Source organism: Canis aureus, chromosome 16 (genome assembly GCF_053574225.1).
Source record: "Canis aureus isolate CA01 chromosome 16, VMU_Caureus_v.1.0, whole genome shotgun sequence".
In the NCBI taxonomy this organism is placed as follows: Eukaryota; Metazoa; Chordata; class Mammalia; order Carnivora; family Canidae; genus Canis; species Canis aureus.
This window is the reverse complement of record NC_135626.1, coordinates 44,533,191-44,559,597: the sequence shown is the minus strand read 5'-3', so window position 1 is coordinate 44,559,597 and position 26,407 is coordinate 44,533,191. Positions and strand designations below refer to the sequence as shown.

The window sequence follows — 26,407 nt, the reverse complement described above, 5'->3', positions numbered from 1 at the left end:
TGAAACAACCAACTCTCAGCAGGGAGAAGAGGGCAGCTCTCCTGAGTAAAGAGAGTTAGCATTCTTATACTGGTAGTTTCATCCTTTTTTTTTTTTTTTTTAAGATTTTATTTACTTATTCATGAGAGACACAGAGAGAGAGAGAGAGAGAGAGGCAGAGGCAGAGATATAGGCAGAGGGAGAAGCAGCCTCCATGCAGGGGGCCTGATGTGGGACTCGATCCCAGGACCCGGGATCATGCCCTGAGCCAAAGGCAGACGCTCAACCACTGAGCCACCCGGGGCCCCTGATAGTTTCATCCTTAAGTGGTGAAAAACCTCATCCATGACCACAATCTGCATTTGGGAAGCTGTGCTTTGCCTGGTGCTTGGGTGCTGGTCACTCACAGACTTCCTGGCTAGGAGGTGGGGTTTTTGAATGAGGAGGTGAGAGCTCCACGTTCCCAGGCTAGCCCTTTCTCCTTCACTTCTGCTGCAGTGTCTCTGTCCCCACACTCATGCTGTAATACAGACCTTAACTTTATGCTTATGTCTTTCCCCGTAGGCAGGAAGCGGAACCCTGGTCTTAAAATTCCAAAAGAAGCATTTGAACAACCTCAGACCAGTTCCACGTAAGTTGACAAGATCATCGTCTTACTCCAAACACTTCACTTTACAGATTTCCAGGGAAGGGGGGTTCATTTTTGGGCTGATGAGCAATGCCTTGACTATGGAAATCACTGTTAGAAAGAAGAGCCCCCTCCCCCTTTTAAAAAGATTTTATTTATTTATTCATGAGAGACACACAGAGAGAGGCGGAGACATAGGCAGAGGGAGAAGCAGGCTCCTTCTGGGGAGCCTGGCACAGGACTCGATCCCAGGACCCCAGGATCATGACCTGAACCAAAGGCAGACACTCAGCCACTGAGCCACCGAGGTGTTCCAAGAAGAGCCCTTTAAAGCAGGGAACCATGGGCTCACTGCTCTGAGACCTGAAATAATCAGGTCAGTCAATCTATGTTGAATGGATAGCTTTGAACTCAGCGTCTCACCTTACTGGTTGGCAGAAAATGGAGTGTCACAAATGCATTTGGCAGGTGGGGTCCTATGAAGTTCAGAAAGGTCCCTGGATGTGGATTTTTTTGCCTTTTCCACATAGACTTGAGCAAATAAGCAAATCCCTGTGAGAGCCACGACTATAAAACTTGGGTTGAGATGGAAAGATGGTATTTGGTAAGGACTCAACATCCTGACACCTAAATCCTGTCCCATATAAATAGAAGACAAAATGAAGTAAAGGAACTTTTTAATTTTAATTAGCAGAGGCTTTGGCCCAAATCCCTAAGTGAGCTCAAGTCCCGGTGAAGCAGGATTACCCTCTCCTTTAGCCTCTCTCTTATTTCTTTTTCTCTCTGTGGGGTGGTGAGAATACCTCCTGTCCCGCTGGAGGTATGACTATGTTATTACAAAGCATCTCCTTGGGAGGAATGGAAATTGCAAGGAAAAAATTCAGAACAGAAGTACAAGAGAGGCAGAGCAAGTATAAGGAAAGGCCATCCCAGTGGAAGCTCGAGACCAAAGGCCTTTGCTCATCTCTACAAAAGTGTCTCCCTTTCTAAAGGTTTTTGGCCTTCACCATGATTCATCCTATCAGAAATTGCCCCTTCTGGTGGTGGAATGTTCTGATCATGTCTACTGTAAGACTTTGTTGAGACCATTGGCTATTCCATGAGTGGTATGAAGAAATGTTCGGTTCAAGAACATTGAAGTATGGAGCCGAGTGGAGGGCCACTCCTCAGGGTAGCTCAAGGACCACACTCACCTTAGACAGTTCCTTTAGTGAGGCGCTACAGGACTAGGTTCTTTTCATATCTGCTATGGCGAGAGATTTTTTTTTCTGGCCCTTTTGGTTGTTTTTTGTTTTTTGTTTTTTGTTTTTTCCTGTGGACCTGTGACCTGTGTAATTCATAACTTCTCCCCTCTGATTGGTTTCTCAAGAGTTTAGACTCAAATATATTCCTTCCCTGTACTATCTGCATAGGACTCTATGTCATAGACTTTTGAAACTTTTCCACTTGAAATGATTGTAGATTCACAGGACATTACAAAGAAATGCACTGGGAGATCCCATACACTCTTCCCCTGGTTTGTGTCCTCTCCTCCATGTTAACATCTCACACAATTGCAGCACAATATCAAAACAGAGTGGCATTGGTGTAAGCCTAGAACTTATTCAAATCTCACCAGTATTGTAAATTCTTGTGTGTGCATTTGTGTGTGTGTGTGTGTGTGTAGCTCTATGCGATTTTATCACGTGTGTAGCCTTATGGAACCACTACCATAATCAAGATACTCAATTGTATCAACCCCACAAGACTCTTTGGTGTTATTCCCTTAGAGCCACGTCTACCTCTAACCCCCAGTCCTAACCCTCTGGCAACCACTAATCTGTTCCACATTTCCATTTTGTTTTCATGGTTGCTGCATAAACGGAATCATGCATCTATTTGAGATTGGCTTTTCCATTCCACGTAGTTTCTTTGGATTCATTCAAATTGTTCCTTGTATCAATAATTCTTTCCTCATTATTACTGAATCCATTCCATGATATGGATATACCATGGTTTCTTTTAACCCTTTAGCCTTAGAAGGAGATATGGGTAGTTTCCACTTTGGGGCTGTTATGACCATAGCAAGTTCTTGCGTGAAAATAAGTCTTCATTTCCCCATGGACATATGTCCAATAGTGCAGTTGCTGGGTCATATGGTAAGGCCATTTTTGAAATAACTTCCAAAGTATTTTCCAGAGTGGTTGTACCATTTTACATTCTTATTAGCAATTTATGAATGATCCAGTTTCTCTGCATCCTTGCCAACATTAACACTGTTTCCCATTTTAGTCATTCTTTTTTTAGAAAAATATTTATTTGTGTGTGTGAGAGAGAAAGTGCAAGTCGGGGCGGGGGGCAGTGAGGGGGAGGGAGAGAGAATCTCAAGGAGATTCCCTGCTGAGCATGGAGCCTGACACAGGACTCTGTCTCATGACCCTGAGATCTTGACCTGAGCTGAAATCAAGAATCGGGCATTTAACTGACTGAGCCACCCAGGTGCCCCACTGGTCATTCTGATCGATGTATAATATCGTATCATTGCGGTTCTCATTTTCATTTCTCTAGTGGCTAATGCTGCTGAGTATTTTTAGGTGTTTATTTCCCATCCATATATCTTTGATGGTGAAATATCTGTGCATGTCTTTGCCTGCTTCCTAATTAGATTACCCTTTTTAACGTTGAGTTTTGAGACTTCTTTCTATATTCTAGACATGAGGAGTTTGTCAGATATGCGATTTGAAAACATTTCTCCTCATCCTTTTATTTTGATTAAATCCCGCCTAGCAATTTTTCCTCTTACGGGTCATGCTTTCGGTGACAATTTAAAGAACCCATTGCTTCACACTTTGTTCTTATGTTTCAAGATAATTTTGGCTATTTTAGGGCTTTTCTTTCCATATTAGTTTTAGAAGTAGCTCATCTATGTCTACAAATGGACTTGCTGAGATTTTGGTAGGAATTATGTTGAACCTTTAGATCAATTTAGGCAGTACTGACATCTTGACTACACTGTCTCCTAGTCCATGAACCTGGTAGACTTCTGCAAGTCTTTAGATTTTCTTTGATGTCTTTCATCAATATTTTATAGTTTTCATCATACAAACTCTGCATTAGGGGTTGTGAAGATTTTTACCTAAGTATTTCATTTTGTGGAGGTAACCATAAGTGATACTCCATTTAAAATTTCGGTTTCCACCGTTAAGGGTCAGTGTATTAAAATACAATAGAGGGATCCCTGGGTGGCGCAGCGGTTTGGCGCCTGCCTTTGGCCCAGGGCGCGATCCTGGAGACCCGGGATCGAATCCCACATCGGGCTCCCGGTGCATGGAGCCTGCTTCTCCCTCTGCCTATGTCTCTGCCTCTCTCTCTCTCTCTCTCTGTGACTATCATAAATAAATAAAACTTAAAAAAAAAAAATAAATAAATAAAAATTTAATTAAAAAAATAAAAAATAAAAAAATAAAATACAATAGATTTTTCTGTATTGCTCTTATAATCTGTGACCATACTGAATTCACTTAGAAGTTCTAGGAGTGTTTTTGTAGAGTTTTTTTTTTTTCATTTTTGTAGATTTTTTAGAGTTCTATGTAGATAGTCATGCCATCTGCAAATAGAGACAGTTTTCTTTCTTCCTTTCTGAACTGTATTTTAAAAAGCTTTTATTATTTTTTTGCTTTATTTCAGTAGCAAGAATATCCAGTACTGTGTCACATAAGATTGGTGAGAGCAGGCAACCTTGCTTTGTTGTTACAGGGAAAGCATTCAATATCCTACCATTAGGCATGATGTTAGGTTTTTGTAAATTGAGGGTTGAAAAAGTTCCTCTCTAGTCATGGGGTATTGAGGGTTTTTATTGTTAATGTGTGTTGAATTTTTGTTAAGTGCTTTTTTGTGCATCACTTGACACAATCATAGATTTTTCTTCTTTGTACTGTTTATATGGATTGCATTGTGATTGATTTTTAAATATTAAACTAGCTTTGCATACCCAAGATAAATCTCACTTGGTTGTGGTACATTTTTTTTTTTTATATATATGTCATTGGATTCAATCTGTTGAAATTTTGCTGAGGATTTTTGCATCTAAATGCATGAGAGATGTTCATCTGTAGTGGATTGTTTGGAGTTCTTTTTTTTTTCATTGTGTTATTATTTTCTGGTTTTGACATTAAGGTAATTTGGCCTCATAAAATTAATTGTTAAGAGTTTCTTCTGTGTTTTTTTTTTTCCTGGTAGACACATAAAATCTGTATTAATTCTTTTTAAAAAATGTTTGCTAAAATTCTCCAGTGAAACAAAATGAGCCAATATATTTATTTTTCCTGGAGTTTTTAAAATACAAAATCAATTTCTGTAATGGTTGTAGGACTCTACAGATGATCTGTTTTTTCAAGTTTGGGTGGTTGTAGGTTTTCAGGGAACTGGTCCATTTCTTCTAAGTTGTTGAATCTATAAGAGTAACATAGCTTCTAGTATTTCCTAATTATTCTTTGAATGGCTGCAGGACATGTGATATCCCAGTTTTTCCTGAGATTGGTAATCTGTGCCTTCTCTCTTGTAGTTTGTATCAGTCTTACTGAGGTTTACTAGTATTATTGATTTTTTTAAAGGATTTTATTTATTTATTTAGAGAGCATGTGTGCAAGAGGGGGAGGGACAGAAGGAGAGGGACAGAGAAACTCAAGCAGACTCCCCACTGAGTGCATGGAGCTTGACTCAGGGCTCTGAGATGAAAACCTGTGCTAAAATCGAGAGTCACACGCTTAACTGATTGAGCCACCCTGGTGCCCGTTTTTTGGATACATTCTTATGTCACCCTTCCACTTGTCTTACATTCCTTCCCTTTAAATTTTTAGTCCTCATTTTCTTCTAACTTATATTGATTTTCTGTATTTTGTGAATTTTATGAAAGCCACAATAAATCCTTCCTTGGTATAAACAAATGAATAAAAACCTACGCAATGATAAACATAGTTTCTGTGTTGTCTTTCCCTCATGTGTTAGAATAAACTTTGAATATGATTTTCTTTTTCACTGTGTAAAGCCAAGAGCATCGCTTTATTATTATAGACTAGACCACTTTAGCTCATGGAGAGCCTTATTAGTAGTAGTTGTATTTTAATACCGATTCTTATATTTGTAGTCCTAAAGAAGTAGCTTCCACATTTTGTGTTTTTCTTGGCGATATTTTAGGGTTGGCTTGGTGACTCTTACCATTTATACCCTGCCTTCTTCTGCCGTACTACACAAAAATAAATATCCTGGGACAGAGCTCCATTCTTCCTAGTTTCGTGTGTGTGGTCCCTCTGCTTGAGCTCTTTCTTTGAGTAACTGATGCCAATGTGTTTTTGGCTCAGGTTTCTGAGCTGTCCCCATACTTGATTGGCAACAGCTAATTCTGAATTGATTCTGTGCTAGTGAGTATTATTCCAGTTAACCCTCCCAAGAAGCTCAGGAGGCAGTTACTGTTACTTTTACTTCATAAGTGAGAAAACAGATCTGTACAAGGTCAGGTGCTCAGAACAGTTGGGCATCACTTCATGGGTAAGAGTTCGGGTTCAAGCTAGAATGCTTAGGTTCACATTTGGGATCTAAACTTCACTAGTTGAATACCTTTGGCAAGCTCCCTACCCCTACTAAGCCTTAGTTTCTCCTTCTGAACAATGGGAATAAATGGTGATGTGATTGGTGTGAGGAGTGGGTATCATAACCCTATTAAATGCTTAGCCTAGTTCCATTATAACTCCTCAAAGAAGGTTGCTCCAAGTCACTGCTATTATTATTACTAATCCACTTAGTAATTATTAATAATTATTATAATTAAGTGGAAGAGCTGGCATACAAAGTCAGGGCTCTCTGTCTTTCAAGTATATGTTCTGAGCCACATGTCAGACTGGTAGAGAGTGTGGTCAAATAGTCTGTGGCTAGCAAAACAAGAGGCAGGATCTTTTACTTCTATAGTCGAGAAGACATCATTGTGAGGCTCTGGGTTCTAATTTCACCACGTCTTTGAAGGACTTTAAATTATTTAGTTTTTTGTTGTTGTTGTCAGATCTTCACATTAAGGTAGAGTTATGTAAATTAAAGAAAATATTTTGTACAAAGGGTATGGCACAGTCTCTGGCTTAAGTAGATGCTTAGTAAATATTGTCAAACAGATGAATAATAGTTGTCCTAATAACCAGTAAACTGATTATTTATTACTTAGAATTACAAATAAATAATTATTATAATAAGCCAAACAAAGCCTATTGTTCATAAAAGCCAATAAATACTAGGGGCACCTGGGTGACTCAGTTGGTTAAGTGTCCAACTCTTGGTTTTTGGCTCAGGTCATGATTTCAGGGTCGTGAGATGGAGCCCCGTGTCAGGCTCCATGATGAGCATGGAGCTTGATGAGCGTGGAGCTTGCTTAAGATTCTCTCTCTCCCTCTGCCCTCTCTTCCTGCTCCTGTATGCATGTGTACTCTCTCTCTCTCTCTCAAAAAAAAAAAAAAAAAAAAAACCAGAAAAAAAAGGCTAATACTAGGTGACCTTTGGAGTATCTTTGACCTTCCAGGGAAGGAATTTTGTAATAAGCTTGTTTCTTTCCCCAGAGGACTAAAATATTGAATAAGCAACAGAGAACGTACACCCACAGTGAACCTCCTGCAGAGAGACTCAGTGCCCCAGGCAAGCTAATATGCCCAGCCCTGGACAGAACACAGTGTCAACTAGTCTAATATGAGCCATCAGCCTTGGCTCCATCATTTGGTGCTTTTGGCTGACCTGATGAGTCCAAAGGCCTCCGGCTTGGGCGGATTGATCATTTTCATTAGAGGGGGCCTTGGTGTTGGGAGTAGGTTCCTTGGATTCCATCAGACTTGGACTGAATCCATGACTTTACCACTTGGGAGCAAGTTAGTTAAACTCTGAGCCAAATAGTTTCTCATCTGGACCACGGGAGTAATGCTGCTCGTAGGACTGTGTGTGTGTGTGTGTGTGTGTGTGTGTTTAAAGAATTAAATGAGATTTAGGTAAAGCATTGCACCCAGTTCACCATATGTCCCTTTCTCTTTAGGTCAAGACTGAGATTCAAGTGGCATGAGTTTTATTTTCAGGCCGGGTGGGCTAGATGGTTTTAGCAAATCTCTGTGCTTTTCTCATTCTGGAAGATGTCATGACCCCCTCCTATTCGGTAGAGGCATAATGCAGGGTTAGTACAATACTGGAGTTCAACAAACTTTTTTTTTTTTTTTTTTTTCCAAAGGCCAGCTAGCTAGTAAATGTTCCAGGCTACCTGGGCCACAGTGGCCTCTGTTGGATATTCTTTGTAGTTTGTTTTTCTACAACTTTTTAAAAAGATTTTATTTATTTATTTATTCATGAGAGATGCACAGAGAGAGGCAGAGACATAGACATAGGTGGAAGCAGGCTCTTCACAGGGAGCTTGATGCAGGATTCGATCCCTGGACTCGGGATCACACCCTGAGCCGATGCAGATGCTCAACCACTGAGCCACCCAAGCGTCCCTTAAAGATTTTATTTATTTGTTCATGAGAGACACACACAGAGAGGCAGAGACATAGGCAGAGGGAGAAGCAGGCTCCCTCTGGGGAGCCCGATGTGGGACTCGATCCCAGGACCCCGGGATCATGACCTGAGCCAAAGGCAGATGCCCAACCACTGAGCCACCCAGGCGCCCCTTCCTACAACTTTGTAAACTTGAAAAAAAATCATTCTTAACAGAGCCATAGGCTGTAATTTGCAAAGCCCTGCATGAATACTGGAATACCAGAGGTGGAAGAGGTCTTCCCCAGTGCCCTCCTTGGATGGCAAGAAAACGGAGGTAGCCCAAAGTAATAGCGACCTTTCTGTTGCTTCATGCTTTTTAAAAGGAAGGGTGCTGAACAACTGCAGAAGAGTTTTTATTGTTTATGATTGTCACATGTTTCAAGTAATACTCGTCTTTATTTCAGAGTTCCATTGCAATTAGTACAAATCATTGATGATGAAAGAAAAATCACTTTGGAAATTTTAAGAATGAGCGATCAGATTTTTAGAGATTGAATCCTCTGGAAAGTATTTCTGAAGAAAACCTCCCTGCTCATAAACACAAGATCTATAAAAACATCTCGTGTGTTTGTGTGTGTCTGTGTGTGTTCCTCTGATTCTCTCCCACCCAGTCGCTGGTTTTAAGTTAGTATAGAAAAACTTTATTTTAGTGCATTTCAAGAGGGATTTTGAGGTAAGGGAGGGCTTGCCATTAAAACTTTATGTTTATATCTGTGTTTACATTCCCATTGTTTCCTTATCATTTTCTTTAAAGATTCTTTTTTAAAAAAGATTCATTTATTTATTCTTGAGAGACACAGAGAGAGAGGCAGAGACACAGGCAGAGGGAGAAGCAGGCTCTCTGCAAGAGCCCGATGCGGGACTTGATCTCAGATCCCGAGCCAAAGGCAGCCGCTCAACCTCTGAGCCACCCAGGCGTCCCTTTTCCTTACTGTTTTATTGAGTTAGTTTCAGCAGAAGGGGCAGAATTATAACACATTCAGACTGGGAAAAATTGTTATGGGCTAGGATTCCTTTGTCCCTTCCTATCATCTTACCTTCCTTCCATTTTCCCTTGTATTTTTCTAGAGACTATTCTGGAATGGAATGTCTCCTTAGGAAGACCTGGGTCTCTTTGGTCACCCTGGACTCTAGCATCCCTAGGATTCTTTCGTCTTTTTGTTGTGATACTTTGGGTGCATTTATTTTAAGAAAGCGCTTTTTGGAGCTTCTAGCTAGTTGCATGGCCAAAGCCAAACATCTTTCTCTTAAATGGATTGATACCAAACTGGATAGTAGAAATAAATATACATGAGGGCATTGTATGCTTTCGCTATGGAGACAAAATCAGCCAAGCTCTGGCTGCTGAGATGGCCCCTGGATAGTGTGTGTGCTACGTATGGAAGAAATTTCACAACTGCATTAGATAGCCTGATAGAAGAGGAACTATTCTGATCTGCGAACTGGAAGACCTGGGTTAGTTGTGACGTTGGGCAAGGTCACTTCACCTCTCTGGACCTTTTTTCCATCTATAAACATGGGGACTAGATAGACTTGGAATTATTATGGTTTATGAATTTTGTGAGTTAACTTAACCATGTGCTAATTATTATTTTTTAAAAATCATTGTGGAAAAATGTGGTGGAATAATTGGGCACGTTGGTGTTCTTGGATGAAAGAAGAAGTTTGGGGCTTAGAAGAAGAGTATAAGTATTTATATAATTACATACACCTCGCTCGTATTTATTGGACATTTACTCTATGCCAGCCATTCTGCTAAGCATTTTACTTGGAATATCTCAGGATATGCTAATATCCTCATGTTAAAGAATAGAAGCTCAAAGAGATTGTCATTTATTTTATTTTTAAAAAATATTTATTTTAGAGAGAGAGAGGGAGACCATGAGAGCAAGCGGAGGGGGGGGCGGAGGGACAGAGGGAGACGGAGAGAATCTTAAGCAGACTCCCCACTGTGCACAACGCCCAATGTGGGTCTCGATCCCACAATCTCGAGATCATGACCTGAGCCAAAATCAAGAGCCGGATGCTCAACCGATTGAGCCACCACAGAGATTAAGTCATTTAAACCCAGATATAGTTTATTCCAAATCTCACACTATTAACACTTTTTGTACTACTTTGTTTTACTGATGAACTTCCTAAAGAAAAAAATCCCTCCTGTCGTATGTGATTTGGGAATGGCATATTTGACTAAATATACCTCATGTTTTTCTTCCCCCCCCCCTTTTATTTTCGTAGGCCCCCTCGAGACTTAGACTCTAAAGCTTGCATTTCAATTGGAAATCAGGTAAGAAGAATCATGTTTGCCAGTTAACATCTTGACCATTTCTCATGCATGCTTTCCGACTGGCCATTGAAAAATATATTTTCCATACCATGCCGTCAGGGGATGGGCCAAAAAGTTTGAATTTAAGCAGAAGTGGTATGTGGCACTTTTGCTGCTTTGAGTGCCTTACTGAAATCAGGCTAGTGTGGTTCTGATGGAAGGTATTTGAGGGGAGTAGATGATTTGCTCTGGGGAGTGCTCCTCCAAGTCCAAAGGTGGATCTAGTTGGCCATCAGTCTGCAAATGGATTAAATGCGTGAGGAAGGGGGCAGGAGGGCAAAGAAGCCACAGTGCAGATAGGTCAAACCAAGCAGGTTGGAGGCTGAGTTGAGGCTGGATCTCTGTGCTGCTGGTGACAAGCAGGTGGCATACTGTGCAAGTCTGAACATGCCCTGGTGCTTCCCGTGTTCAGCAGCTGCTCGGATAAAGCCTCTAGGCCAGAAATAACCCTTAGAACGTTGGGAGAAGCAAGAGAAAGGATGAGGTAATCGTTGTCCTTTATTTTTTACTATTGCATTGTTACTTTTCTCTCCTGCAGAACTTTGAGGTGAAGGCAGATGACCTGGAGCCTATAATGGAACTGGGGCGAGGTGCGTACGGGGTGGTGGAGAAGATGCGACACGTGCCCAGCGGGCAGATCATGGCGGTGAAGGTAGAGTTGACGCTCCCCAAACGTTTTCTGTCTGTGGTGTATCCGTTCATCCATCTCAGTTACAGATCAGTTCTATTTGTAAAAGCCAAACAATCTTCAGTGGGGGTAAAACAAAGATTATTGGGAGGGAAGAGTATTCCCTCCAAACGTGTGGAAGATGCTTCCTTGGTGTGAGTTGCATTTACTGGTTTGGTTTTTTGTTTGTTTGTTTGTTTTTTTAACTGATAAATCCCACCCCCTCCTTTTAATTTTGTTATGTAACCACCATGCCATCACAGTTAAAAGAATATTATCAATACTTCTTTCATGTCATGGAATACCAGCTCCAAATTGAGGTTATTGTGATCATCAAAATCTTTTTTTTTTTTATTTTTTTTTATTTTTTTTTTGCCTATTGCTTGTGGAAATCAGGATCCAAATAAAAAGTTCACATATTGCCTTTGGTTGTTATGTCTCAAAAGTCTCTTTTATTCTGTATTCTGTTGCTTTTAAAGAATGGTCCTTGAAAACCAGGAAATCAGAATTGAGGGAGAAAATTTATGTCCATTTGTGGGAAAAAGGGGGGCAAAATGCATCTTGAGTGAGTTTGCATAATTTTTGAGCTATAAAAAGGAATTTAGAATCATTGCATATTTCTTGAATAGATGTTCAAGGGGCTTTGGGGATCCAGTGTCTCTACATGAGTTCATGGATTTGAACCATTGTTAGGAATGCGCTCCAACAGTCAGATGACTTGGACCCCTTTGTTTTTGGAGGATGGAGATATCTTTCCCTTACCTTGAAGATTCTGCAATGTGTTCTTCTGCAGACTTTTTGCACATTAGGCAAAAAATATGAAAGCCTTGTGATGTTATATCTTTACTGTCAGTTAATGACAGAACCATGTTTCTTTAAGGCTACACACACTGGCGTGACAGGTGTGTCTTCTCTCAGAAGCCCTGGGATAGGAATGAACAATTTCTTCACTTCTACCTGATTCCATCCATTTTTGATAGCTCTGTCAATTCCTTTCTTTTTAACTTTTAAAAAATTTTATATATTTATTTATGCTTTATTTATTCATGAGAGACACAGAGAGAGGGAGGCAGAGACATAGGTAGATGGACAAGCAGGCTCCATGCGGGGAGCCCGATGCGGGGCTCAATCCCAGGACCCCAGGATCACAACCTGAGCTGAAGGCAGATGCTCAACCACTGAGCCACCTGGGCACCCAGCTCTGTCAATTCTTTTGCAGTTGCTACTTAGTCCAAATATTCTTATCTATCCCCAAAGAGGGGCTTTTGGATTTTTCTGTGGGATCCTGCATCAGCCACAAAGTCACGAATACTGTGGTCTCTGTACTGAACAGACATAACACAATAAAGCAGACTGCTTTTGTGACTTGGAAGGAAATACATTCGCCAACATTCACACACTGTCCAAAATATATTATCGGTTTGTTTCTTGCCAGAGATCTTTCAGGAAATCCACTGAAAGTCTTATTTCTCGTTTGTTACAAATAGCTAATCACTAGGATAAATACTTGAAAGGTCTTTCCTTGAAATTGGGCTGTGAGTTTTGTAGTATTGTCGGGATGGGACTCCTTAATCTTTCAGGTCCCCGCCTTATTAACTGACTCATCCTCAGAGCAGTAACCATGCATTTTTCCATGCGTTCCCATTCAGCGGATCCGGGCCACAGTAAATAGCCAGGAGCAGAAAAGGCTACTGATGGATTTGGATATTTCCATGAGGACAGTGGACTGTCTTTTTACGGTCACCTTTTATGGCGCACTCTTCCGGGAGGTAGGTGATCCTTCCATTCACCATCTGAGGAGAACAAGCAATTAAAAAGAAGTCTCTCTAATCACATGAACACAATACACAGTCCTGGCACTCTTTCTCGTTTGATGTGTCTTCTATAGAGACGTCTCTGTCTGGGCGACGGTGACATGGCCCACCGCAAAGTTGGCTTGAGATGACAGCATTAGCCCTTTTAAAGACACTGAGGCTCTCTTTCTCCTTTCTGTTCTGGTTTGTTTATTTTGGCATAGTTATCTATAGCAGTGGTCTATAGGCTAATTTAGATAGATTTCCTAAAACCTGAAATATTGTGGTCTTTTGGCCAAATGATAAGCTTCATTTACTTTGTTTATGGACCACACGGGCTTACATTTATCTTTTTGCTTTACCTCTGCTTTTACTTCACCGTGATATGGCTTATGATGCTTCAACCAGCTTTTTTTTTATTTCATTTTTTTTCTTCTTAAAGATTTTATTTATTTATTCATAGACACAGAGAGAGAGAGAGGCAGAGACACAGGCAGAGGAAGAAGCAGGCTCCATGCAGGGAGCCCGATGTGGGACTCGATCCCGGGTCCCCAGGATCACACCCCAGGCTGCAGGTGGCACCTAACCGCTGCACCACTGGGGCTGCTCTCAACCAGCTTTTTGATGAACTATTGCCAGCGTTCTGTGTGGGAGGATAGAGTAGGCCTGTAGACCTAATCCCCAAAAGCCTGGATTTCTGGGAATCTATTGTTTGTGACTATCAGTAGAGATGCCTTTATTTATTTAAAAAAAGTTTTTTTAAAACTTTGAGTTGACACTCAATGTCCCATTAGTTGCAGTTGTACAACATAGGGATTCAACTTCTCTATACGTTATAGATGCTCACCACAAATGTAGCGACCATCTGTCACCATATAATTCTGTTATTAGTACCATTGACTATTCCCTATACTGTGCCTTTTATTCTCGTAACTTCTTCATTCCATAGCTGGAGTGAGTGTTAGTATTCAGATCCTACTCTTTAACAAGGAGTAAGTAGGTGATCACATGCAAGTTCTGCTTGGCTGCCTGCTAGTTGGCTCTTTGGGAACACACTTGCTTGTTTGTGAATTTATTTGAGGTCTTGAAGGGAAATTGTACATTTCTGCCAAAAACTTAAGTAAGAAACAGTTCTTCCCGACAGGTATTAACTGTTTCCTTTTCTTTTCCTTTTCTACCCTCTCTAACAATCTCTGAACCAATTGGTCTCCAGGGTGATGTTTGGATCTGCATGGAGCTCATGGATACGTCGCTAGATAAGTTCTACAAACAAGTGATTGATAAAGGCCAAACGATTCCAGAGGACATCTTAGGGAAAATAGCAGTTTCTGTGAGTACATCACGGACCCTACCACAAGGAGAATATGAGACGTCTAGACCTTGTGTGTCTCTGATTCCCTGCTGTGAGGAAACACGAGTTGGACCAGAGCTTCCCTCCTCTACATGTCTGTTGAATGTGTGAATGCATCCCTGGACGTGTCAATGAATGCTTTTTTTTTTTTTTTTTTTTTCTGGGCACCATGTAGAAGATTCTACTACTGACTTGGTTTGGTAAACTCTCAGTTAAAATGCCTCTAAGCGGTGCCTTCATCTGCTATGACCATATTACTGGTGTCTATATTAGTTTACTTTGGTTTTCATTTGTAGATTTTCAAATCTTCTTAGGGCTAAGACGGCATAGAGAGAAACATAAGAAAATGAAATGGAAAGAGAGATTACTCCCTTAATAGCTATTGAGGCTCATAAGGGTGGATAGAAAAAAATGCTGGAGACCAAATGAGACCCTGGATAGATGACCGAGACATGCTTTCTACTGTAAGATCTGGTCCTCTCTGGTGGGTGGAGTTCCAAGAGTGTAGCTTCTTGTGTATTTTCTTGGATAGGGCCACCACTGTCTGAGAAAATACTTCACCTGGTGATGGGATAATAAACCTGGGTATACTTAACATTCAGTTTCTTTCCAGTGATGGAGAAAAATCTATCTTGTGTTTCTCTTGCAGATTGTAAAAGCGTTAGAACACTTACACAGTAAGCTCTCTGTCATTCATCGAGGTAAGCATACATGGAGTTGCTTTGGCTGTTCCTTTTATGAAATCCATTTCTTTTTCTCTTCCCCCAATGGGTGGAGGTGAAATTGAGTTAAGCAGTAAAACTGAGGGGTTTTCCTTCTCAGAGGAATAGCCAATAAGTAGCTGCTTTTTATCTTGTCTGAGGATGTTAAGAAGACATGGGGTTTTTATTACACCTAAATTGAATATAAACCACCTGTTACCATGCACAGCTCTGGGATTACCTCATTGAGAATTATTTTAGAAGATGGGATAAGAAATGCATGTAGTATAGACTGTCACTTGGGAACTTCTTAGAAAAGTGGAATCATGCATGGTTCCCCAGACCACCTGAGTCTCCATTATTAACAAGATCCCCAGGTAATTTTTGTATACCATAGAGTATGAAAAGTTCTAGTATAAAGTATAGCTATTTCAGATAGCAGGAGGCAGGATAAAATGAAAAATTGATAGATTTATCTCTTCTTCCTCTACTTCCTCTTTTTTCCTTCCTGTTGGCCTGTCATCTTTTCATCCATCCATCCATCCATCCAATTATCCATTCTTCCATCTTTCATCCATCCATTTATCACTTATGCTCATTTTCTCACCATTTATGCATCACTATAATAGATGCCTTGAGAGGTATCTGAAAAGAAAACATTCTTATTAAAATTCCACAAAGGGATTTTTGATAGGGAAATAAGACAGATGTACGACAAACACATGGAAAAAATAAACCACATTACACATAGGAAAGTACCAAATATGGAAGTAGTTTAGATAGAATATAAAGCAAGGAAATGATTAGCACTGGGTTATTATAGTAAACGAAAACGTCTTAGAAGACACATGCTCAACCAAGTCTGAAGAAAAATTAGGGTAAAGTATGGATAGCTAGTAGGATAGTGAGATTTGATAATTCTTATGCTCTCTGAGCCTGAAAGTGATGTAAAATGCCTTACACAGAGTGCCGGTTATTACTATTATTGCTGTGTTATTATTATCATTAATCATTATTATTAGAAATTGGAAAAAAATAGGAAGTAGGAAGGAAGAGGAAGAGGAGAAGAAAGTGGGAAAGAATCCATGTGGGAAAAAGAGTGTGGATTACCCACAAATGTGAAACTTAGCTTTTAAAGATTTATTTCAAGATGAGGAAGTATTTCATTTGTATTAAAAGATATATATATATACATAAGGTATAAAATAAAATTTGCATATCCACCATCCAGTTTAAAGGAAAACATTATAAAGGATAATTTCTAGTGTTTTTAGAATAACTTACTGTGCTGATTACATGTCCTTTGTGGAAAGTGCCACGAGGGAAAAAAAAAGTTAACTGTAATTTCTAAGTCTATCATCTAAAGATAGCAATGATTATCTATTTGGGGGTATGCTTTGTGATCTGGGATATCTGAATTCCTGAGGAGTTACATTTATGTAACCTCGGACACACTTCTTGCAGATGCTTCCATCAAAACTGGTTGTTTTGATCAGATTGGATGTACGGTTACATTGCAGCCTGCCTTACAATTCCGTGGTCTATTTACTCCTACCCTTACTGTGCAATAAGTTATGAGGAACTGGGCTTTTAAAAAATTTTTTTGTTGTTGTTGTCATCAGAACACTTAAGAGGAGATCTACCCTCATGGCAAATTTAAAGTGTGCAATGCAGTATTATTTATTATAGGGTCAGTGCAGCAGATTTCTAGGACTTACTCGTTTTGCATAATAGAGACTCTGCCCAAGGAACAGGGCATTTGATTTGGTATAATTTTTAAAGTTTGTCCTACACATACGGGGGCAATGAGGATTATAGAGGAAACAGCCCTTTCTACGGATGGGTTCACAATCCTACAAGGAGGACAAAACACGAAATAGAAAGTCCAGTTGGAAGCAGTAAGATGCACAAAAGTGTTGAGTCAGGGAGGGCCATTAGTTTCTTGTTGCTGCCCCAGAGGGAAAGGAACGCCAGGGGGGACGTGGAGATGTCATGCCCCCTGGTGGTGGACACATGAATCTTCAGAGCAGCCTGGGACCATGGGCTTTTCTGCTTGTTCTTGCTTTCAGATGTCAAGCCTTCCAACGTGCTGATCAACGCTCTGGGCCAAGTAAAGATGTGCGATTTTGGAATCAGTGGCTACCTTGTAGACTCTGTCGCTAAAACTATTGATGCAGGATGCAAACCGTACATGGCCGTAAGTACAGCAGTGGGGGGAGGCATCTGGAAATGCAGCTGCCAGCAAAGCTCGCCAGGAAATAGAACATGGATGGCCACATGGGGAAAATGGAAATGTGCTTACGGTGCACGAAATATTCTGCTTCTTCTTATTTTTTTCTTAAATATCTTCTGTCTGAAATCGTTAGTCACTTGCTTCAAACATATTATTTTTAAAAATTCAAGGAAAAGAGGTCTATTACTTGGGGGAAAAAAGCCATGTAAGTCATCCGTACGGCCCACACGAAATTGTCACACTGTGTTGCAAGGGAGTGTTGTCCTGTTTGTTGAGGACAGAGCAGTAACCAGAATTTAAATCACCCAAACAAGTCAGCGAGGTTAGTCCAGAGAGAAGCTCATAGCTGTGAAGACTCGTTGCCATTGGCAGAGACTTTGGGACCCCCCTTTCACGTTACAAGGCCTCTGTGTTGTGTCTTGAAATTGATGCACTTGGGGTTGAGAACCTTCCCATCAGTGTTGAGCTAAACTCAGACAGTGGCCGGTGACTCTTGGGGATTCTTACTATTGAATTCTGGACTGTTAGTGTTCTCAACAAGGAAGATTCTAGCCTGGCAAAGTAGCTTTCTACTGTGTAATCCTATTTTCTTCTAAAGCCAAAATGGAAATTAGTTGTTTTTTTTTTTCAAGATTTTATTTATATATTCATGAGAGAGAGAGAGAGAGAGGCAGAGACACAGGCAGAGGGAGAAGCAGGCTCCATGCAGGGAGCCCGATGTGGGACTTGATCCCGGGTCTCCAGGATCATGCCCTGGGCTGAAGGCAGATGCCTAACCGCTGAGCAACCCAGGGATCCCTTAAAATTAGTTTTCAATTGTGAGGGACTTTGGTCCTTCATTGTCTCCAAGAAAAGACTCCTGTAGAATAAAGAAAATCCCATGGAGGCATCAATATTTATTGTAGTTAGTGAGTCTTCTTGGGGATAGCTTTAAACAACTCACCTGGCAGCTGGTGACACCTTCCCTCCCAACCCCAGCGATTTGATTGAGCTAAGAACATATCTCATTTGTCTTTTTCTGTTTCCTTTGCAGCCTGAAAGAATAAACCCAGAGCTCAATCAGAAGGGATATAGTGTGAAGTCTGACATTTGGAGTCTGGGCATCACAATGGTAACGTGTGATGATCATTCTGGACTGTGAGGTTCTGGGCGTGAAGTTGCAACGGGGTGGGGTTTGACACCTTAACTGTGGGTCCCGAGCAACCTTTCCTGTCTGACGTAGCAGGAGGTTTTGAATGATGATTGTCTGCAGGGTGTTGTAGTTAAAAGACTTCACTGGGATTGGGCCAACCCAGTTTTTCTTTTTTTTTTAAGATTTTATTTACTTATTCATGAGAGACACAGAGAGAGAGAGAGAGAGGCAGAGACACAGGCAGAGGGAGAAGCAGGCTCCCTGCAAGGAGCCCGATGCAGGACTCGATCCTGGGTCTCCAGGATCACACCCTGGGCCCAAGGCAGGGCGCTAAACCGCTGAGCCACCCGGGCGTCCCAGCTTTTCTTTTTTCATTTCACCTCTAACTGGCCATGTGTCCCTGAGTAAACTGATGGAGTCACACGGACTGGACTGTCTTATTATCCTCATCTATAAAATGAATCCTGACCGTAGCTCTTGATAGTTTACCTTATAGTTTAAAATTAAATTATTCTAAGCTGGGCATGAAGTTTAAAGCTACTCGAGGAGTGCTAGCATGTGTGGACCCTGACAGAACTGTGTTACCCGGGCTGTGCTCCCCAGAATGCGGTTATGATAGAAGTCTAGGCCATCCGGGTCACGTATAGCCAAAGGACATAGTAACCAACAAGATAATTCCCTTAGGCACAGTCCTAAAGTCATACAGTTAGTGCTTTACTTGTAACTTTGGTGATCCGACATTTTCAGTGTATCCCCAAGGTCTGGAATTACCCACTGTGGTCCTGGCTCCTTCCCAGGCACAGCAGCTGATTGAATCCTGTGAGTTATTTCACATCCTTGCCCAGAATACACGTGATGATCTTGTAATGGCAAAGTAGCCTTACTCAGATCCAAAAAAAGATCAGTCATTTGGTCCTAGGTTGTTTTCTTTTTTTTTTTTTTTTCCATTCCAGTAAGGGACCTGCAGATGGCAGCAGATGTACAGCTCTGTAAAAGCTGCAGGGCGAGCATAACTTTTCAGAGCAAACGTTGGAAAACCTTGCTTGCTTTACATCCTGAAGCTTAATACTGCTGGCTTACAATTTTATTAAGTGTCACAGTGGCTTTGGGTGAGGACCCAGTTATAAATAGGCTCCACTGGCTGCCCTAGTGAGATAATATTCAAAACTCCCTAGCACTAGGAATTGGGAAAATGTAGACAACGTATCGTTAGTTCCTTTCTCCCCAAATTTTATTTGAATTTCACCTTTGTATTTCTCTCAGATTCTCCTGGGACAGAACACAGCAGATTCCCTAAAGTAGCTCTATTTCAGCTGCTGTTCCCTTGTGTTTTTTTTTTTTTTTTTTTTCTCTTCTCTAGATTGAGTTGGCTATCCTCCGGTTTCCCTATGACTCTTGGGGAACTCCCTTCCAGCAGCTCAAACAGGTGGTAGAGGAACCCTCGCCACAGCTCCCGGCGGACAAATTCTCTGAAGAGTTTGTTGACTTTACCTCACAGTGGTAAGAGAGCCTCATCTGCCAAATGCCAGGGTGAAGGAAGAAGAGGAGTTCTCATGAACTCCCTCCATTGGTTTTAATCCATTACGCATACATTCATTCCAAAAGCATGTATGGAGTGTGCCCTCGAGGCCGGGGGAACAAAACTGACCTTTATCCTGGTCCCTGCCCACAGTGAACTCAGGGTCAAGTAGGGGAGTCTCTTCAATCTATGGTACAATATGGCAGGGATGGAGGTATGCATAGGGTATTTGGGGAAACTCAGAGGAAAGGCATTAGGATAGAGTTATTGGAGGAGATCAATTCTGTGCTGAAGATTTTTCCAAGCCATCAAGAAGGTAGGGAAGAGAAATATATTCCAAGCAGAATTCCATACTTCGTGTCCCAGGAGCGAGAAACTCCTTTATGAGAGCTATAAGCTATTTGATATTGATTACAGCATCAAGAGAACAGTGATCGGATGGTTGGATGATTAGGGCGGTGGAGTAGATAAGACATTCTAGTGTTTTGTAGGCTGTCTCCTAGACAACGCTCACTAACTGTGGATATGCTTGCCCGTGAGGGTGCAATGGGCAGTCCTGGGGGTCTGAGAAGGAAGTCTAAGGAAAGCTGGAGTAGAAAAATGGAAGGAGTCATGCTAATTACATAGACTTTATTTTCATGGAAATTGTCAGGGGCTTCGAGGAAAGTAGGAGAGGGCATGCATGGTGACTATACTGCCTGGTATGAAGGACCATTGCAAGTGCTCCTGGAAGAGGCCACTGAAATGGAGTTTGTTTACATGGACACCCTGCAGAAGCAGACAGTGACAAGCCCAGTGGTGATGCTGGGAGAGGGGCGATCCTGGCCGCTCCTGCTGAGGAAGGAGCTGGGCCCCTGAAGGCCGTTTGACAGCACAGCCCCTCAAGGTTATCAAGTCTTGGCCTCCGTGCTCTTTGGAAGAAGTGTTCTGAATGCAGCTTTTATTGGGAAACATGATGAGACAAAGCAACTGTCTGTTGTTTGTGAAACCAAGGCCTCTTGGACTTTCTGTTAGCGCGGGTCCCCGTGTCACCCCTGGTATTTTGCCCTGATGATGTATGAAGCTGGCCTACTGTTGCTTGTTTTTGTTTTAGTTTTGGCTGAATGGCTAGAGAGGGGCTGGAGCAGTGGGCTGTCGTACAGTGTGTTGTTGGGTGCCTCTGACTGGGCACTTCTTCTGGGCTGTTGGGGTGCGTCCTCCTCTCTGCTTTCCTCGAGCCAGTGTGCTGTGTGTGGTGGCACACCGGCCAGATTGACATGGGCTCATGATTTTGCCTTCTGGATTTGAGAGCTTGTTTTTATTGTTTATTTTTATTTTTATTTTTTTTCCCTTCTTCTTTATCCTCCAACGTTTAAAGGTCACATAGGAAAAGGGATGAGTCATCTTGGGTAGTTCAGCCCAGTAGTTCTCAAGAGGAGTGGTAAAGGGGAAGGATCTTACCTAGGGAAGTCTTTTCAAACTCTCCTCCCTATAACCTTTCTGTTGCCTGCTCCCCTGTCCCCAGGAGTCTGGCTGGGTACTTGGGAAAACTTGGTAAGCATAAGGCTGGCGTGAAACGCTTTAGAAAGCAGAGCTGCCTGTTGCGAATCACCAGTGTACTGCAATAGTTGTCAACTCTGGCTGTTCATTTATAAAACTCGAGAGAACTTTAAAATGTACCATCACGTAGGCCACACCCTCAGACATTCTGACTTAATTGGTCTGGGGAGGATCCCAAAGATCAGGATTTTTCCAGTGTTCTCAAACCATTCTACAATACAGCTGGGGTGAGACCGCCTACTTTTGCCCTCTGATCTGTGGACCTGATATCAATTCTTTTTCAAAACCTGATTTTCTTCTATGATTTATCTTTTTTTTAAATCATGCAATTATTTCACCAAAGTATCTTTCCTATTACTTAGAATTTCCTCTGAAGATTTTAGAGCGTTAAAGCTTCTAATGGATCTTTAAAAAAATTAAAACCTTAAGAAATAATGCTTTCTAATTTAACATATGCACACATACATGGACGATCCAGATACTTTATTATGGCTCTTTGTGTGGTGACCACCCTGTGCCTACGCTCACGCCCCCCCACCTGCCAAACACTGCCAGCATCTTAGTGCCTGCCGTCTGACGTGTCTGATTCCCTCTCGTTTTCTGTCAATTTTGGTCCTAGTTACTGTAGTTCATAAATTTAAAAACTTTGAGCCATAGATATTTTCTAGCTTTCCTAAACCATTAGTTCTGGTCATTGCTATTAATTCTGTGTCATTGTACTCATATTTGTGTCAACCAGTCTGGCTTGCTTATGAGGTTAACTAATATATATGTGTGTGTGTGTGTGTGTGTGTGTGTGTGTATGTATATAATGGAGTACACATATATATGTAGTATATATACATATATATAATAGAAACCAAACTCAAGTCACCTAAACTTCCAAGTTTTCAACTTCAACTATTTCAACAATTCAATTTTTTTTTTAAGATTTTATTTATTTATTCATGAGAGACACAAATAGAGAGACAGAGACACAGGCAGAGGGAGAAGCAGGCTCCATGCAGGGAGCCCGACGTGGGACTCGATCCCGGGACTCCAGGATCACATCCTGGGCCTAAGGCAGGCGCTAAACCACTGAGCCACCCAGGGATCCCAACAATTCAAACTTTCAGTGTTGCAGTTCCTGTAGACTCTGACATTTAAGAGTATCAACTGTGTAAAATAGTGAGTCGTTTTTGTTGGTAGGATAATTAGAAAGAAGAAGAGGAGCATTAATTTTGAATTTATCAGCATTCTTAATGATTCTCTCTTGGATTTTTTTTGTTTGTTTGTTTGTTTAACGAGTACCTTCTGTTTCAGATGGCAGGTCAATAGCTTTTTGCCTCCCATAAACTACCAATATATTTTCTTTGATACCCCCTTTGTATGAACACTATTTTGAAGTTCATTGAGTTGGAAAAGTTGTCTAATGCTTCAAAACACGGTGCTGATTTTTTTAAAAGATTTTATTTATTCATTCATGAGAGACACACACAGAGAAAGGCAGGGACACAGGTAGAGGAAGAAGCAGACTCCCTGTGGGGAGCCTGATGCGGGACACAATCCCAGGACCCCAGGATCATGACCTGAGCCAAAGGCAGATGCTCAACCACTGAGCCACCCAGGTGCCCCTGTTTTTTGTATTTTTATGACATGGCTGTGTTTCTTCAAGACTTCTTCAAGCCCCTCTATTTGTGCTTAAGTGGGGAAAGGGGAATACAGACCTGGAAAGTGAAAAATTAATCATAAATTTTGAGATGGACACACCTGTGGTTTTATCTCCTACCTCTGTCTTGGGCTGAGTGTCCAACTGGAAGAGAAAGGTCGCATTATCTATAGCCTTGGATATCTATCAGGGTATGTGTGACCCTTCCTGAGATGGGTTCTAACTAAGCATTTGATGACCCCTCCCAGTGTCCTAGTGCTGCTCCACACTGTACAACTTCATCCAGAGGGTCCACTTGTCTGTCACTGTCCTCTGATCACTGCTATGAGTTGACAGTCATCCTGGTCTGTGAGATGGACTAGAAAGCAGTAACAAGCTGACACTCTCATACAAGGTTACATCTCGAGCCCAGAGCTCCAGCTGATGTGTTCTTTTGCAATAGCACTAGAGAAACGTTATCCTTGGTGGGCGTGTGTGCATGCGTGAGGTTGGGGAGGATGGAGGCAGGGGATAGGAGAGGAAAGAAAGTTAAGGCATTTTTTCCTTATGGACTATAAAGGAAAACCCAATGATGTTCTACAAACCCTCCCTTTCTGTACTTCTTTTGAAATAGGACTCCTGAATGACATTTCCATCTCTCTTTTTTCCCCTATACATGGCTTTCTTACCATAGCAGTTCTAAAGGATTCCTGGAGTAGGTGATGCTGTCCATAAAGGCCTTGTTTTGGGATTCATAATAGAGAAGTCTAATAAAAAAGCCTCCCCTTCTGGTCCAACAGACGGTTAATGAATGCATGCCTAAAAAGGAAAAACAGAATAGCCTCTTCCTATAGGTTCACAGGCTTGGTGACTGAAGGAAGTCTCTGGAAACCCAACTACTGAGTGCCAGAACCACCCGACTTCTTTTTTGCTTTTCCTTTGGACCCATTTGAGAGGCTCAGTGCCCAGCTGACCAGCCTGATGGCATGTTGGAGTGTGTTGGAGGCCCACCCAGATGGTGATACTGTCTGACTCAGAGGAACTAGCATAAAGCAGAGACCATCAAATATAGTTCCCGACTTGTTCAGGAAAAAAGAGTAAAAAGAGGCACTGGGTATTTGTTTAGCTTATGACAAATGTATGGGCTTGTGAGGCGCAATGTGTTTTTATTCTGTGGATGCGCCAAATAGCCCTTCTTGGAAACCACCAGAGGGAATTCAAATAGGCAGAAATCCTCTGGTCAGCACAGACTTCAAGCTAGCAGTTCTCAAGACAGCATGAAGCTGTTTTTTAGTGTCAGCTACGGTCAGGAGCGTGTGTTGTGGCATTTGGAAGAAGAATTAGAGCAGTTAGCTAATTGCACGCTTGAAAATGACAAGCCACTTGAAAATTCAAAAGTCTGACTCCAATCCAAAAAGAAATTGGTGTAGCTTTGAACTCCATGGTTGTTATTTTATACTGAATTTCAAGCACTTCCTATCAAACATGGAAAATTTGCTTTCCTCCGCCCCCCCCCACAAACTTATCCTGAGTATTTTGCTATTTTTAGCTCGTGTTTTGAAGTGTTCTCAATTTAAAAGATGGAGAGAATGGGTTTTATCAGTTATATTAATTCAATAAACAGCCTTGGATTGCTGTGTAAGTATTTTCCATGAATGCTCTCTGTACTAGTGCTTGTGGTAAATTCTGAGCCTCCTAATCAGAGGCTGTAAGTCAAGAAATAGCCTATCGGCCAGCAATCCCTGAGGTTTCAGGAATCCGAAACACTTTCTGATGCATTCATCAACTTGGGGTACTTTCCCCACATTTTCCTTATACAGACTAAAACAAAACAAAACAAAAAACAAACGAAAAACCTCTAGAGAAATTTTCTTAAACTGTTCCAGAAGTGAAAAGATAAGCTATCCTGACTTAGAATGATCTCTCCTTAAAAAAAAGGAAGCATTTACTTTCCTCGACCTGATGAGAAGAGAGAGTCTTCTTTCATTATCTACTAAACAGAAGTTCAAAACTCAGGAACATCACAAAGATCTCTGGTTGGTAAAAGAGGCCACTGTTCTAACACTTGAGCAAGAAGCTTCTTTTCTTGTCATTCCCTTGGTTCGGTTGCTGACTGATGGAAACTAGTCATGGAAAGGTGGGTCATGGTCCCCCAGGTGAATGTTAGCAGAATCAACACAGAGCCCTGGCCACAGGATTCACGAAGGTGCCTGTCACCTGAAGTCAAGCACATGAATAGTGAATGTGGATTTAAGGTTGTGTTTTCCACGATTGCTTCTGGCCAAATAGTTCAGACTATGGAGAAGACTTTCTGGTTTTTGATTTGCTTTGAACAATAGCTGAAAATTCAGGGCTTTTGTATGTACGCCGGTTTTTTTTTTTTTTTTTTCACTATGGTCTGTGGTGCAAGCCGGCAACGTTCCTGGGATCACATTTCTTCTTCTGTGTGTTTCCTTCTAGGCCAACTCGCTCTTGAACTTCAAAAGAAAACTTCTGCTTCCTGGGGTTCAGGGATGTTCAGGGATAGGGAGGTGGTATAATAGAGAATGTGCACGAATGACAGCTGCATCAGCTGGAGGTGCTTCTAAGTGAATTTCATTTCCGAGCAGGGGCTAGAAGGCAGCAATGAGGAGGGATCCTCTTGTACACGTAGCCCAAGGGGTGTGCAACCTCTGCACGCATGACTTTTTTGGACTGGATCATTCTTTGTTGTGGGCAGCTGTGCTGTGCATTACAGGCTGTTTAACAATATCCCAAGCCTCCATCTCTTAGATGCCAGTGGCACCACCAGGTGTATCAACAACCAAAGATGCCTCCAGCCATGGCCAAATATCCCCTGGAGGGCAAAATCACCTGCAGCTGAGAACCACCAATAAAGCCCCTGTAGACTCTCAGGATACAGATCCATGCAAAGTCCTAAGTGGGCCTACAAGGTCTCCTTCATTTCACTCAGGCACATCTTCCCATATCAATCTGACTTTGACAGTTGATAATTCCTCTTTCTAATTCGCTCTTATTTTTATCCTCAGTTGAGATGAAACTTTCTCTCATAGGTTGTCTGGTCACTGAGGTCACTAGGTCCTAGATCTGCCCTCAGTTCCAGGTTGAAAACTTCTCTCCTCACATCTACTGTACCCTGTCTCAGGTTCCCTGGCTTCTACCCACAGCATTGCCTGGAATAGGTAGGCTGGTTTAAGTTGTTTTGGTTCAAAAGCTTTCTCACTCTCTCTCTTTTGTTTGTTTGTTTTTCATTTTGTTTTGTTTTATACCACACTTTCTCAAAGTGTCTCAACTACTTCACTCTCTTATGGCTCCATACCTTGTCTCCCCTCCTCATTATTATTAGTCCATGGGGGTGGAGCAGAGCTCATGTCAC

At 41.6% G+C, this 26,407-nt stretch overlaps 1 protein-coding gene across 5 annotated transcripts in view; it reads left to right on the top strand.

The window, feature by feature from the left end:
* MAP2K6 (mitogen-activated protein kinase kinase 6) overlaps positions 1-26,407 on the top strand; it is a 121,468-nt gene that overhangs the window by 77,328 nt on the left and 17,733 nt on the right. For 4 of the 5 annotated variants that reach the window (XM_077853643.1, XM_077853642.1, XM_077853647.1 and 1 more), the window contains exons 2-10: positions 544-610; positions 10,382-10,430; positions 11,008-11,121; positions 12,786-12,905; positions 14,143-14,259; positions 14,930-14,981; positions 17,051-17,178; positions 18,248-18,325; positions 19,707-19,846. In XM_077853643.1, the coding sequence (XP_077709769.1) occupies positions 544-610; positions 10,382-10,430; positions 11,008-11,121; positions 12,786-12,905; positions 14,143-14,259; positions 14,930-14,981; positions 17,051-17,178; positions 18,248-18,325; positions 19,707-19,846 (865 nt within the window). Of the gene's footprint in view, positions 1-543; positions 611-10,381; positions 10,431-10,676; positions 10,833-11,007; positions 11,122-12,785; positions 12,906-14,142; positions 14,260-14,929; positions 14,982-17,050; positions 17,179-18,247; positions 18,326-19,706; positions 19,847-26,407 lie in introns of those variants that run through there. The other variant, XM_077853646.1, reaches the window with a different exon arrangement.